The 14,320-nt window shown below is 39.8% G+C and overlaps 1 protein-coding gene across 17 annotated transcripts in view; it reads left to right on the top strand.

Annotated features, from left to right (window-relative positions):
* SRCIN1 (SRC kinase signaling inhibitor 1) overlaps positions 1–14,320 on the top strand; it is a 223,107-nt gene that overhangs the window by 60,553 nt on the left and 148,234 nt on the right. For 16 of the 17 annotated variants that reach the window (XM_033918285.1, XM_033918280.1, XM_033918282.1 and 13 more), the window contains one exon: positions 11,345–11,540. In XM_033918285.1, coding sequence (XP_033774176.1) covers positions 11,438–11,540 — 103 coding nt within the window. In that variant the 5' untranslated portion in view covers positions 11,345–11,437. Of the gene's footprint in view, positions 1–11,329; positions 11,541–14,320 lie in introns of all 17 variants that reach the window. The other variant, XM_033918281.1, reaches the window with a different exon arrangement.

Here is a 14,320-nt window from a genome sequence, read left to right on the forward strand (position 1 = left end):
TGGAATTTTCAGACTGAGGTAAGGAAGCACCATGTGCAACTGTGACCCTGAGGCTGTAGACTTTTTGACTGTTGAGCTTCCAAGACTTGGGTATGCAAGTGGTGGAGGAGCTTATAGGGGCTTTCTGGACATGAAACAGTTGCTATCTTGCAATCTTGGAGTTCTAGACAAGTGCTGCAGGGGAAGGGAAGCCAGGAATGTTGGCAGGAAATGGAGATGCTCTGTAGCTCTGGGAAGTGATCTATGCCTGTGAAGAAGGAGGAATAAAAAATTGAGAAGTGACTTGAGTCTGCTGAGGAGGGATGTCAGATGGGTGAATCTAGCCTGCAGGGAAGGAGCACTGACTTGGGAGGGGTGAGGGGAAACTTAATGGGAAGCAGAATCTATAGGGGACAGACAAGAACAGGTCAGGTTAACAGGAAATGGGGAGAAGAGAAGTTTAAGATGGAGGGTATTAAGCAGCCTATCTTCAAACAAAGTATGTAAATGGATTAGTGAGAGGAGTAAGAAGATGAGGCAAGAAGGCTGCATGAACAAACATGTAGGAGGGAGCTCTGGCTAGTCTGCAATAACACCAGTTTACAACAATAGTTAAGAGGAAAGGGAAGCCGTGCTCTTACCCAGCTAAACCAGCTTCCTCCCCGGTAATGGTACAGCGTACGCTGGAGAGCTTCCAACTGCCACAGATGGAGAAAGGAGTTCGGGAGCATGAGCAAGCAATGGGGAATTCGGCTCTCGGCGTCTCTAACATCACGCTTAACCCCGAACAACGCAAGACTCCTCCACGGCCTGGAGGTGGAATACGGATTTGGTCGGAGTGTGAGACTTCGGATACCAAAGAGGTTGCCAAGTGTCGCCCTAAAGCTGGGACACTGAATGCTTATCTACATGAGGGGATGAGATACTCAACGGTGGAGCAATGTGTTGGAGCTGAAGGAAGAAGCTCTGAGGTTAGTTTTTCCCTTGGAGCAGGGCCTGTGAAATCCAGGGGTCCCTATGTTGGAGTTAAGATTGTCCCCAGGCTGAAGAAAAGGTCAGAGAAGATAACGGTAGAGGAGGTATGGGATGCTGTAAATGTATTGGAGGCTGAATTGACTGTATGTCTAGATAATGTGTTGCAAATTCCAGAATTGGTACAAAATCATGTAAAGCAGTGTGGTGACTTTGTCACTAATTTAGAGACCCGAGCTTGACATATGGAGGAAACTATTGAGAATGTACAGTCTACTCATCTGGCTTTGATTAAAGACAATGTGAACATCCATCAAAAATTGGAAATGTTGGAAAACTTTGAGCATAGGTTGAATTTGAGGTTGTTGAACTTTCTGCAATCTCCAATGTTGTCACCTGTTGAGATGTTGAAGAAATATTTGAAGGAAAACCTACATTTACCATCTGAGTTGATATCTCCAATTACCAAGGCTTTTTATGTGAACTCAGGAAGTCCAATGGTAAAACCAATACAAGACCAGAAGGAGGGAGCCAGTTTTGACCTTGCTGGCTTCCTAGAAGATTCTCTGCTAAGGCTACCCTCATTGCAACTTTTGCGTTGTAATATGATAGAAATTGGATTCTAAGGTTGTATTTTCGCTTTAAAGATGTTCAGTTTTTGGGACACTCGGTGATGATTTTTCCTGAACTTTGTAGGGCCAGGTAACTGAGAAGAAAGGCTTTTTTAACTTTTAAATCTCAGGTTTTGGATCTCAAAGGGACTTTTTTTTTCCTGCAGTTTCCATGTAAATGTATTGATAAGATATTGGATAGAACTTATGTAATTTTAGACCCAGAGCATTTAAAGAATTTCCTGGCAGCAAGGGAACCTCCAGTTCCTATAGCTATATCCACCCCTTCAAATGGTGATATGAATGTTGCGGTAGAAAAGTGGTATCCTGTCTAGTCCAGGAAAATTTTCATGTATTTTTGCTTTATATTTTTGGTCCCCCATGATTTTCTATAATCTTGCCTCTCCTTGATCCATATTTCTTTAGATTGGGGTTTAAATAGAGACAAGTTATTGGTCAAGTAGTCTAATATATTTTCCTTGGATACTTTTCAAATGGAACTCTATTTTCTTTAACAAGTGTAAGCTTGTAATATTGGAAAAATTGCAAAAAAAAACAAAAAAAAAGAAGAGTAGTAAGAAGAGATTAAGAGAATGGGGATGAGAAAAAAGTGAGGGTAGCCAAACAGATTGAAAAGGCGATGTTGAAAGCTAGAAGGATGCTAGGGTGCATAAGGAGAAAATGGCCAGTAGGAAAAAGGAGGTATTAATGTCCCTGTCTAAGACTGGTGAGACCTCATATACTAAATTGTGTACAATTCTGGAAATCACACCTTCAAAAAGATATAAATAGGATGGAGTCGGTCCAGAGGAAGGCTACTAAAATGATTGTTTTCCATTCAGAGTGTACATTTTGAATATCAGGGTTTAAAAAAAAAAATTTTGTATTTCATTTTTATTCCAAAAAGTCTACTAGTTGTGATTTGTTTATGCAACTTATTCCTTTGTATTCAAATAGCAAATTTAATGTTCTCATGATTGTTGTTAGCACAAGCTCTGAAGGAAAGGTTTGGTTTATATAGTGGTTGACGTTTATAATGACTGAGAAGGTAGTGTACCCAGAGATCAGATTGCTATGAAGTCTTCCCAACACTGGTACATCAGATTAAGTTGATTGACTTGAGCTATTGCTAAGTGACTGCTCTGTTCTTTCATGACCATTCTTGAGGATTAATAGCTGGGCCGGAGGATAGGTTCTTGTGATTTTGCAGCTTTAAAAAGAACAGCTCCCTAAAAGAAGTGGATGATCATAGACTGTATTCCTAGGGGCTCCTTTTACGAAGGTGCGCTAGCGTTTTTATCGCATGCACCGGATTAGCGCTTCCTATAGCATGCGCTAGCCAAAAATCTACCGCCTCCTCAAAAGGAGGCGGTAGCGGCTAGCGCGCGCTATTCCACATGTTAAGCCCCTAGCGCACCTTGGTAAAAGGAGCCCTAGGATTCATGTACAGCATGGAGAGGAAACTTTCCCTCTCTCTACTGAATAGGAGAGATACAGGAAACAAGTATTGGCGAAAAATAAATGGGCATGAATACTTGCAAGCCTTGGTTTAGGTTACACATTAGATAATAAGTAGCACCCTATTAGTCTGGGATATAAAACAAAGCTATTGAAAAGCATTTCAAGATCCATTGGAAGAGAACCAGCTCAATGATTGTATTTGGTATGAGTGATGTGTTGTACCCTGCTCTGATCGTTATTTATTATACTGAGTAAGGACATTGAAAGGGAATCCAAGTTCATCTTATATGATGCTGATGAGTTAGCGATGGTACAGCATCGCTGCTGAACTGAAGAAGAAAAATATTTGGGCAGTGTCAGTGAATGGCTGTAAGGCACAACTGTAAGACATGAATGTATACAGTGCAGTTTGCAGTGATATACCATTGTACTGTAAACACACACAGAAAGTTCAGATAGATATGAGCAAATTAGTTATTCTTTTACTTTCAAATGTTATATATCATCCACATTGCAGTCTGACTGGAAAACCCATAAAGCACATGCTGCTCCACTACACTGCGCTTAACACTTCCCATGGGCTAGTTTATCAGAGTAATAAATGTCTCACCTAGTGTAATAATTGCTAAGGTTATTCTGGGGCCCATGTGTCCACCCTTAGTTGTACTTGTCTGTCTTTTGATAAGTCTAAAACTCTTAAAGCAGTAGACTTCATTTGACACATACCATAAATGAGGTTGTCTCCAGCATATAGCCATCTCGCACTGAATATTAGAGTTTAGGTGGCTATGAGCTATTTAGATGACCAGGAGGCCATTCCTGGCTGGCTAAATAGTCTGTAAAATCATGAGTGAGCTGGAGTGAGTAGATGCTGAAAAGGATGAAAAGGTTTATCCTACAAACCCTGAGTGGTTAGAAAATGGATATTAATCTTTTTTTTTTTCCAAATACTAAGACTAGGGATTACTCTATTAAGCTAATCGCACTTTAAAAATAAATTGGAGAAAATATTTTTTCACTCAGGGCTGATTCTATAAACAGTGCCTAGATTGGCTAGCACCTAAAAAAATGGCACGGGTTGAATGCCCGTCACATTTAGGCGCCGCTTACAAAATCGTGCCTAAGTGGGCATTTCTATGGGTGGAGCATGACGTAGGTGCCACTAAGCGCATTTCTCCAAAAGCTTAGGTGCCTGAAAAGTAGGCGAGGATTTTAAAGACCTACATTTCAGGTACCTAAGCTTTTGGAGAAATGCGCTTAGTGGCACCTACGTCATGCTCCACCCATAGAAATGCCCACTTAGGCACCATGAAGTGCCATGCGATAGGCACCTATCAACCAATTTTAAAAAAAAAATTTTTTTTTTTACAATTATTGAGCTTATTAAGGATATTTTGCCAATTAAGTTAGGCGCCCTTTACAGAATCTGGCCCTTAATATATAACTAGGAATTATTAGAAAAGGGATGGTAAATAAGACTAAGAATGTTATAATGCCTTTGTATTGCTCCATGGTGCAGCCTAACCTTGATTACTGCATTCAGTTCTGGTCACCTTATTTCAAAAAAGATATAGCGGAACTAGAAAAGCTTCAAAGAAGAGCGACCAAGATAATAAAGGGGATGGAACTCCTCTTGTATGAGGAAAGACTATAAAAGTTAGGGCTCTTCAACTTGGAAAAGAGATGGCTGAGGGGAAATATGACTGAAGTCTACAAAATCCTAAGTGGTGTAGAATGGATACAAGTGGATTAATTGTTTTACTCCATCAGAAATTATAAAGAATGGGGAACACTTGATGAAGTGACAGAAACTAATGGGAGGAAATATTTTTTCACTTAAGAGAATAGTTAAGCTTTGGAACGCATTGCCAGAGAATGTGATAAGAGTGGTTAATGAAGCCAGTTTTAAAAAAGGTTTGGACAAGTTCCCGGAGCAAATGTCCATAGTCTGCTATTGAGACGGACATGGAGGAAGCCACTTCTTGCCTTGGATCAGTAGCATGGAATGTTGCTACTATTTGGGTTTTTGCCGGGTACTTGTGACCTAGATTGACCACCATGAATACTGGGCTAGATGGATCATTGGTCTGACCCAGTAAAAGCTATTCTTATGTTCTTAACTAAGCAAATTGCAGGATGTTACTAGAAGATATAAAAGTAATTAACATAGCTAGGCTTTTCAAAAAGGAATTAAGATGAGTTCCTGGAGGAAAGATCCCAGGTAGACTTAGGAGGATACACAAGGAATGGATCTTGCCAGATACTTATGACTTGGATTAGCCACTGTTGAAAACAGGATACTGAGCTTGATAGACCTTTAAGTCTGACCCAGTATGGCATTCCTTACGAATGCTGCAATCTTCTGAGGTACCTGCAAATTCATTTCTCTGCCACTGTTCTGTAGTAGAATAACCCTTAGCATATAAAATGTTAATATAGATCATATTATACTTTAAAATATACCTACAGAATTACCAGGCATTCAAAAAGAGTTAGCCTGGAATAGTCATGAAGTATACAATTCCGTGATTTGAATACCCAGGCATAACTGCCATTATCCTTAGACTGAATAAAATCTGAAAACACTAATTGAAAAAATCTGACACACAAACACATGTTGAAAAAAATCTGAAACACTATGAACTCAGGAGAGAGAGCAGGGAAATGGGAGAAAGGAAGCTGGAAAGTGGAGAAAACGAGAGGAAGTAGAAAAAGAAAAAAAGAAAGGGGATGGAGGAAAAGAGAATAAAGAAAGGGGGAAAGAATGAGGAAGGAGGAAAGGAAGAGTAGCCTCCGTTCGCTTTCATGCAGGCTTCAATTCTGCAATACAGGAGTACAGAAAGGAATAACGGATGAAACTGAAAGAAGCCAAGAGAGAGATACATCTGGTGAAAGAAAGAAGACAAAAAATTGAATTGCGAGACTGGAAGAAGCTATGAACTACAGAGAGTGATGAGGAAAAAGCAAACATGCTAAATAAATACTTCTGTATTTAGGGAAGAAAATCCTGGAGAAGGACCACTATTGGCTGGCAAAGTTACACATGAGAATGGAATGGATACCGCATCATTCACAGAAGTTGAAATGTGGACAAAGCCATGGGACCTTGAAAAGTTGAAGGTGGACAAAGCCATGGGACCAGACAGAATCTATACCCAGAATATTGAAGGAGCTCAGAAGGGTTCTGGCGGGTCCTCTTAAAGATTTGTTCAATAAATCTATGGAGATGGGAGAGGTTCAATAGGATTGGAGAAGAGCAGATGTGGTCCCTTTTCACAAAAGTGGTCAGAGAGATGAAGCGGAAAACTACAAACTGATAAGCCTCACTTTGATTATTGGAAAAATAATGGAAGCATTGCAGAAGGAAAGGGTAGTGAATTTCCTAGAATCTGTAATGGGCTACAAGATCCGAGGCAACATGGTTTTAGTAAAGGTAAATCATGCCAAATGATTCTGATTGAATTCTTTGACTGGGAACCAGATAATTGGATCAAGGACATGTACTAGAAATAATTACTTAGATTTCAGCAAAGTCTTTGACACAGTTCCTCATAGGAAGCTCTTGAATAAACTTGACAGGCTGAAGTTAGGATCCAAAGTGGTGAACTGGATTACAAACTGGTTGATGGACAGACATCAGAGGGTGGTGGTTAATGGAATTCGCTCAGAGGAAGGAAAGGTGAGTAGGGGAGTGCATCAGAGATCGGTGCTGGGGCTGATTTTGTTCAAGATGTTTGAGTGACATTACCAAAGGATTAGAAGTTTAAGGTTTACCTTTTTGCAAATGATACCAAGATTTGTAACAGAGTGGACATCCCAGAGAGAGTGGAAAACATGAAAATGGATCTGCAAAAGTTTGAAGAATGGTCTAACATCCTGGCAAAAGTTTTGCAGGAATTTTTGCACCAGTGTTAATAAGTGAGAGATATTTATACGACTCACAATTTGTGCTATCATGGCCTTCCTTGGGGATTATAATAATCTATGCTAGCCTCATTGGAGATGGTAGTATGTCTCCTGCATTAACCCCCTGATCTATATGTGACAAGTTTATCAAATTTCAAGTTTATTAATATATAGATATACCAACCATCACAAGTATCTGGTCGGTTTACAATAATAAAAAGTAAAAAATTATTTAAAATATTAAAGTTATGTATAGCAAAAAAATAAAAAAGTCTAAATAAAACTAAGAGGATTAAGATCAAAACAAAGACTTGATTGCAGTGGGTATGGAACTAAAGGAAAGAAAGGGGAAGGGAAAGTTTTTAAAATTACATTGTATAAATGAAAAGGAAAGGAAGGATAAAACAAGAGGGAAAAAAAAAAGGGGTATCGCTTCCTGAAAGCGTTTTTATTTTCCCATTTTTATTTGGGAGCTCATTTGGAATTTAGATAAGCGTCTTTAAAGACCATTGCTAGGACCCTTTCATGTTGTTCAGAACTCTGCTGCACGCCTCATATTCCAATAATGTCACTATGCCCCCATTATCCATCTCCTCAAGTCTCTTCATTGGCTCCCTATCCATTTCCGCATACAGTTCAGACTCCTCCTCTTACTGATCTATAAGTGTATTTACTCTACAGCTCCTCTACAGTATCTGTCATCTCTCCCCACACTCCACCCCCCCCCCTCTCCGGACACTCCGCTCATCAGATGTCTCTCTTATCTGTATCCTTCTCTTCTATGGCCAACTCTAGACTCTGTCTCTTCTACTTTGCTGCACCGTATGCTTGGAACAAACTGCCTGACTTGGTACATCAGGCTTGGTCTCTGGCAGTATTCAAATCCAGACTCAAACCCCACTTTTGAGCAGGGACTGTCTCTTCTATGCTTTGGTGTATAGCATTGTATATGTCTAGTAGCACTATAGAAATTATTAGTAGAGTAGTAAAAGATAACTAAATTATCCAGAAATAAGAAAGGAGGTTTTAATGAATTCTGTTAGAGCAAACGATTTGTAATACAATAGTCCAAATCCAGATGCCCAGTTATACTTTATATTTTCTCCTGTGCAAAGTTATGTGGAAATATCATTATAGATCTCCGTCTTATTCTCCTACTGAATAGGGCCCACAGTCATGGCCTTAGCCATCAGTCATGCCTGTCCTCAAAACTGCATAAGCAAGTGACAATATCTCTGAGGAGATTTCCCTTCTGAGGGTCCAAACTTCAATGTGGTCTCTCAATGTTAAAGTGACTGCTTTCTCCCTCCACACTCTCTGGCTCAAAGAAAACTGTAGTAAATGTTATTCATCATTTCTAGGCAATTGTGTTCAATGCTTTCAGGAATCCCTCAGATCTTCATAATGTTGTATTGGAACAAGTTCTCTAAATCCCCCAACTTTTGCTATAAACTCCCACTGAGTAGTTATTATTGAGTCCACTGTTTTCTGTAGGACCATAATTAGCTCATCTTGTTCCTCCACCCTAACTTCCATTTCAACCACTAATAGTAGTTCTAATAGTAGTTCCAGGCCTGCTTATCCATGTTTCAGATTGGGAACTTCCACTCTGATTTTTTTTCTACAATACCATCTTTCATATCTCATTAACAGCGGGATCTGGATAGGCCCGGCTGTCCGCCTACATACTCACACCCCCACCTACCTTCATAACCTTCCCCCTCCCCCGTTCATCAAAAACATGCTACAGTCTTTATGATGGTAAAAATTAGCCGCAACATTAACATATCATAGCTTTAATTAACATCATAATCAAAGAGTTCCCTCTGAGCTACCAAAAATACAGTTTCAGTGCCCTCAACCCCGCCACCTTAGCAAGAATCAGAGGGGTGGCTGTCCCACATGCCCCTTTTACCCTGGTCACCTGACCCACCAGGCACGGTTCCCAGCCGGCCCACTGCTTAATGCTGGATGAACCCCATGACCCAGTAGCTTGGGAGATCTGCACCCCTGAGCTACCATCACCTGCTAAAACAATGGGCGGGCGGGTGGAAAAAGCCACCCTGGAGGACCCCAGATAGAGCTGAGTCCTCCAAGGTCCCGGCTTTAAAGCCTCACCTCCATGCCCTTTTCTGTCTCCCCACCTATTAATTTAACTCTTCCCTATACTGACGGGCCCCTCACCCAATCCCCGCACAATTACTTCTCCCCCCCTAACCTAACAACCCTGCCAATGGGTGGCACGTGTGCTGTACCAGCCCCGTGTTACATTCCACCCATTGACACAGGCTCTCAGGATCCCATTTACCATCAAGAGCACTGAGGTGTGGGCAGGACAGGCTGTGCTTGTTAGCTTCCAACCAGGCAACCATCTCTGCTTATTGACATCACTTCCTCCTTCATTAAGGTGTTTCTTTTACATGACTCCACTCATTTGAAATTGGTTCTTGAATCATGATTTTGGTAAAGTTCTGCCTTTAGAAACCCTCTACAAGAAAGCGAAGGCATCAGTGCTGGAGAAACTGAGTGCTCTTGAAATATATCCAGTATACTCCCTCTCTGTTTCCATAATTAGTCCTTGATAACTATGTTATCATAGTTAGAAAAAATGGAATTTTCCCATTCTGAATAAAAGAGCCCCTGTGTTTTGAGTCTGTAACGCTGCTGCTAACACATCATGATCCTTGATTTAACCTTGTTTTATTAGATTAGTAAGGACCTGGAATGGGAGCTGGCAAGAGAGCTTGTATCAGCTTCAGACTGTCTGTTGAGCCCATCAGCTGGAACTGGCTTCAGTCCAGACACCTGTTTCTGTGAGTCTGCAACAGTGGACTGAGAATTTTTGTCGCAGTTGAAACTTTGCTAGCACATAGCACATCCTGACACAAAATGTGGGCAATTCTACAAATTGCTGCTCAGCTTTAGCCACCTACGATGCACCTCCTTGTAACCTATTCTATAAAGAAAAATATGTGGGTGCCTTAGTTTGACCAGCTGCAAAGGGCTCTAGGACTCCCTGCATTTCTGCATCACTGCCCTGTTAAGTTAGCCTTAGTTTTCTCGGCCCTTTACCAAGTTTGTTGTTTGCTGTAAAGTCTTTTCATAAAAACACAAAAAAGCCTAAAAAAGACTAAATTTTCTTAAACTTTCACATTTCTTGATCATCTGCAATGGGAGAAACCAAAAGGCAGGCTTAATATTTGTAGTTAATTCAAGCATAGTCTATGAGCTAATTTTGCTTTGCTTGTTGTTTTGTTATTTTTTTTGGTTCAAGACACTTTGGGATGTCATTTTCTTTTATGAAAATAATATCTCTGTGATTACCATGGTACCTCCTGTGATAGAGGCACATCTGAAAATATTATAAATTTGCAGTACATCGGAGAGGATTTTCATGGCAGGTTTGGGCATAAAATGATGTCTTGTTTCATAAGATTACACAGATTCTGAACAGCTGTGCTAACCAGTTTCACCCTACGCAATTGTTACCACTGCTGAGTTTCCTTGGCAGTGGTATTGATCATTGCAGCCAAAACAACACAATCTTATCAAATTGTCAGATGTGAAGACATTTACCATCTTCATTCATTTTTTTACTGAAGAGCACTTGAATTAAAAATGAAAAATTTGTAATGTGTGTGCCAGGAGCCTTGTCTCAAGACAGTTCAAAAATGGAGAGCAAGACAGAGGGCTGAGATTATGTAAACCTACAGGCTAACCATGAAAATTTCACACCATCACAAAATACCTGTGGCTTATACTGGTGAGAATATGGGGAAATATGGTAATTTTGTTACAGTTTATGAACTACTGTAAGATATTTTTGTGGTGAATGCCTATAATCTGGAATGACCTGGTACCATGCCCTGATCTAGATACAAAACCTTCCGATGAAACTTGGGGGGAGGGGGGAGAAGGGAGACCAGAACTGATACTATATAGAATCTAAATTAAAACTTTCACTGACATCTAGAACAATACCTTTGAGGACACTACATACGAAATCTAGAACAGTTTCAGAAAATAAAAATCTAATTTAATCTAATCAAAATTTATGAATCGCACTTATCTAATATACTGTAGATTTAAGGCAATTTACAAGGTAAGAGGCCCATGCAGGGACATGGGGAAATAATTGCATTATATTATAGAGGAAGGTTATATTGTTGCAAGATGCTCTCTAGAGAGTGTAGGACAGAATTGCTACTTTGGTGCCAGACAAGCCAAGGGATGAGGAGATACAATATCATAGAGCAAGATTGTGTAGAGTTGCCACAACCGGTTGACCACTTTGTGCAAACTAGATGCAGCATTCTTGATTTATGTTGGATCCATATTAAGCACTAGAGATACAAAGCGTTGGGTTATTTTGACCATGGGTTTTCGGTTTTGTTTTTTGGGGGGGGGATTTTCAGACAAGAAGCTCCCGGCACTCCCAGAGTTCCCAATCTGGCCTAGCAGATCAGGCAACTAAGCTTTCCTTTGCTTCAGCTGAGTCTCTTGAAACCATGTCAGAAGCCGAGCTACCTATTGGATTCAACAGAATGAACCGCTTCAGACAGAGCCTGCCTCTGTCCCGGTCCACCAGCCAAACCAAACTCCGTTCTCCAGGTATATGCTTTATCTTGCACAAGCTATTTTACATTGTGATGGTGTGTGTGTGGGGGGGGGCTGCTCTTCATGCACATATTCACTGTCAAATTTGATGATGAGGCAATCAATAGGTAAGGAGTATCATTATTTCTTCTACAGCTTAATGTGGTGTATAAAAATGGACCATTTGAATTACAGTGGTGCCTCACACAACGAACGCCTCGCACAGCGAACGCTGCACACAACGAACTTCATGTCTTGATTCACACAACGAACTTCGTTTCACACAACGAACTTCGTTTCACACAACGAAGTCGCCCGAGCTGCCGATGTATTGCATCCTTCCGCGCAGGCACTGCACTTAACTGCCCTCTCTCACTGTATACAGTCGTCCTTTTAAGATAAACTCAATATTTTTTATATATCATGAAGCAGGAAGGTGATTTCTGTTGAAATGAAATGGGAAATAATTAGAAGGAGTGAATGTGGGGTAAAACAGTGTGACCTCGTCAAAGAGTTTGGCCTCAGCAAGACTACCATTTTCACCATTTTGACAAATTTATCTTTTTTTTTATGTCATCTTAGCATATTTTATGCTGCAGAACGAATTATTTTTTTTAACATGTATTGTTATGGGAAAACGCGTTTCACATAACGAACTTTTCGCATAACAAACTTGCTCCTGGAACGAATTAAGTTCGTTGTGTGAGGCACCACTATTCTGTTCTCTTCCCAATACCACTTATCATCCTTCAGCTTTTGCATACTGTTAAATGATATACTGTATATGCTTTCAGTTGTGATGCATAATACAGTATAATTGGATCTTACCAAATAAGTTCGTAAAGAAGCAATCAACTTACATAAATGTTCATAGTAGCAAACTATAGAGTATAAATGTTGAATGATAAATCCATAATTTTTTTCATAATGCAAACATTGCTATTGTAACTGATTCTTACTTCATCTGTTGTTTGCTTGTGCAAATGAAGTTATTGGAGTAATTTTCAAGACCTGTTATACAAAGCATACCATAAAGTGTGCATACATTCATGCAAGCTGCATAGAGGCAATCCTGAGGGAGTAGTTTGGTTGGAGCAGAGGCAAAGTTATAATGTGCTTGCATATTTTATAAAGCTCACACCCGGCTGGAGATACACACTGAATATTTACAAGTGAATATTCACAAGTGTGAGCGTTGCTCATGCTCCACACAGACTATAGGGCTCATAATCGAAAGTGAAAAATGTCCAAAAAACGGCCTAAGTCAGCATTGGACGAACATTGGCAAAATACGTCCAAGTGCCGAGAGTAAAATCAGGTTTTGGACGTTAATAAAAATGACCTAGGCCTTCATAGTGCTGCTGAATGTTTCAGGAAGAGTGTCGAGGGCGAGAATTGGGCGGGACGTGGGCCAACTTAGACTTAGTCGTACTGCATGTATAACCGAACGTTTTACAACACAGCATAGACCAAACTTAAAACATGGTCTAAGTCAGGGGTGTCAAAGTCCCTCCTCGAGGGCCGGAATCCAGTCGGGTTTTCTGGATTTCCCCAATGAATATGCATCGAAAGCAGTGCATGCAAATAGATCTCATGCGGATTCATTGGGGAAATCCTGAAAACCCGACTGGATTCTGGCCCTCGAGGACCGACTTTGACACCTGTGGTCTAAGTCACAAAAACCAACCTAAAGTGACCAGATAAGTGGTGCAAACACATGGTACGGACCCCCACACACTACCCCCAGTGATCACTGACCCCCCTCCCCCCCTAAAAATCATAATCACAACTTTTTTTTAATTCTTTATTAATTTTTAATCAAAAACAGTGTCATACAAATAAAAGAACAGTAGGTATTACATACATTACACTAATATCTATATAGGTAACATAACTATTGTTCAATAATTTCATTTCTTGCATATATTAATAACACAATAGCCAATATATAATATATATGAAAAATAAAGTTACCTAAAAATCACTATCAACATTTTCTCCCCTCCATCTAACCCCCCACCCCCCTGGATGTGCAAAGATAAATAAACTAAAGAAAAAGTAAGATGAAAATACATTATTATGTTTTTACAAATTTAGTCAATGGGCTTCAAATTTTATTGAATATCCCACTAAATCCCCTACATTCAGCATTAATTTGTTCGTATCTGTATATAGTACATACATTCACCCATCAGAAAGTATAATTTATTCTATCATGATTCTTCCAATTACTTGTAATCAATTGAATGGCTATACCTGTTAGGATCAAAAATAGACGACTCTTATATTTATCTAGAGTGGTTTTTACATGTAAAATTGTTCCACAAATTATAGCCTCATATGATAATGGAACATTTGAATCTAAAACTAGATTTATTTGTCCCCAGATTGACTTCCAAAATATTAATATAAATGGACAAAAATATAACAGATGATCCAGAGTCCCTATATCAATATGACAATGCCAGCATCTATTAGACTTAGAACTATCTATTTTATTTAATTGAACTGGGGTCCAGAAAATCCTATGTAACAAAAATAACCATGTCTGTTTCATGGATGCTGGCGCTGTACATTTCAATCTCCAAGTCCAAATTCGTGGCCAACGAGACACAGAAATATACTATTTTTTAGCTTTTTATTTATAAATCCAGAAATCAATTTGTACCACTGGGCAGCCTGATGTCCTACTAGATCAGTTTGGTAGCAAAGGATCTGCAGGCTAAAATAAGTTTTTTAAATTTTTCCATTCCGGGAATCCATTCTGAATAGCCTGCTTCAACTGCAACCACCTA

This window comes from Geotrypetes seraphini, chromosome 13 (genome assembly GCF_902459505.1).
Source record: "Geotrypetes seraphini chromosome 13, aGeoSer1.1, whole genome shotgun sequence".
Taxonomy (NCBI): Eukaryota; Metazoa; Chordata; class Amphibia; order Gymnophiona; family Dermophiidae; genus Geotrypetes; species Geotrypetes seraphini.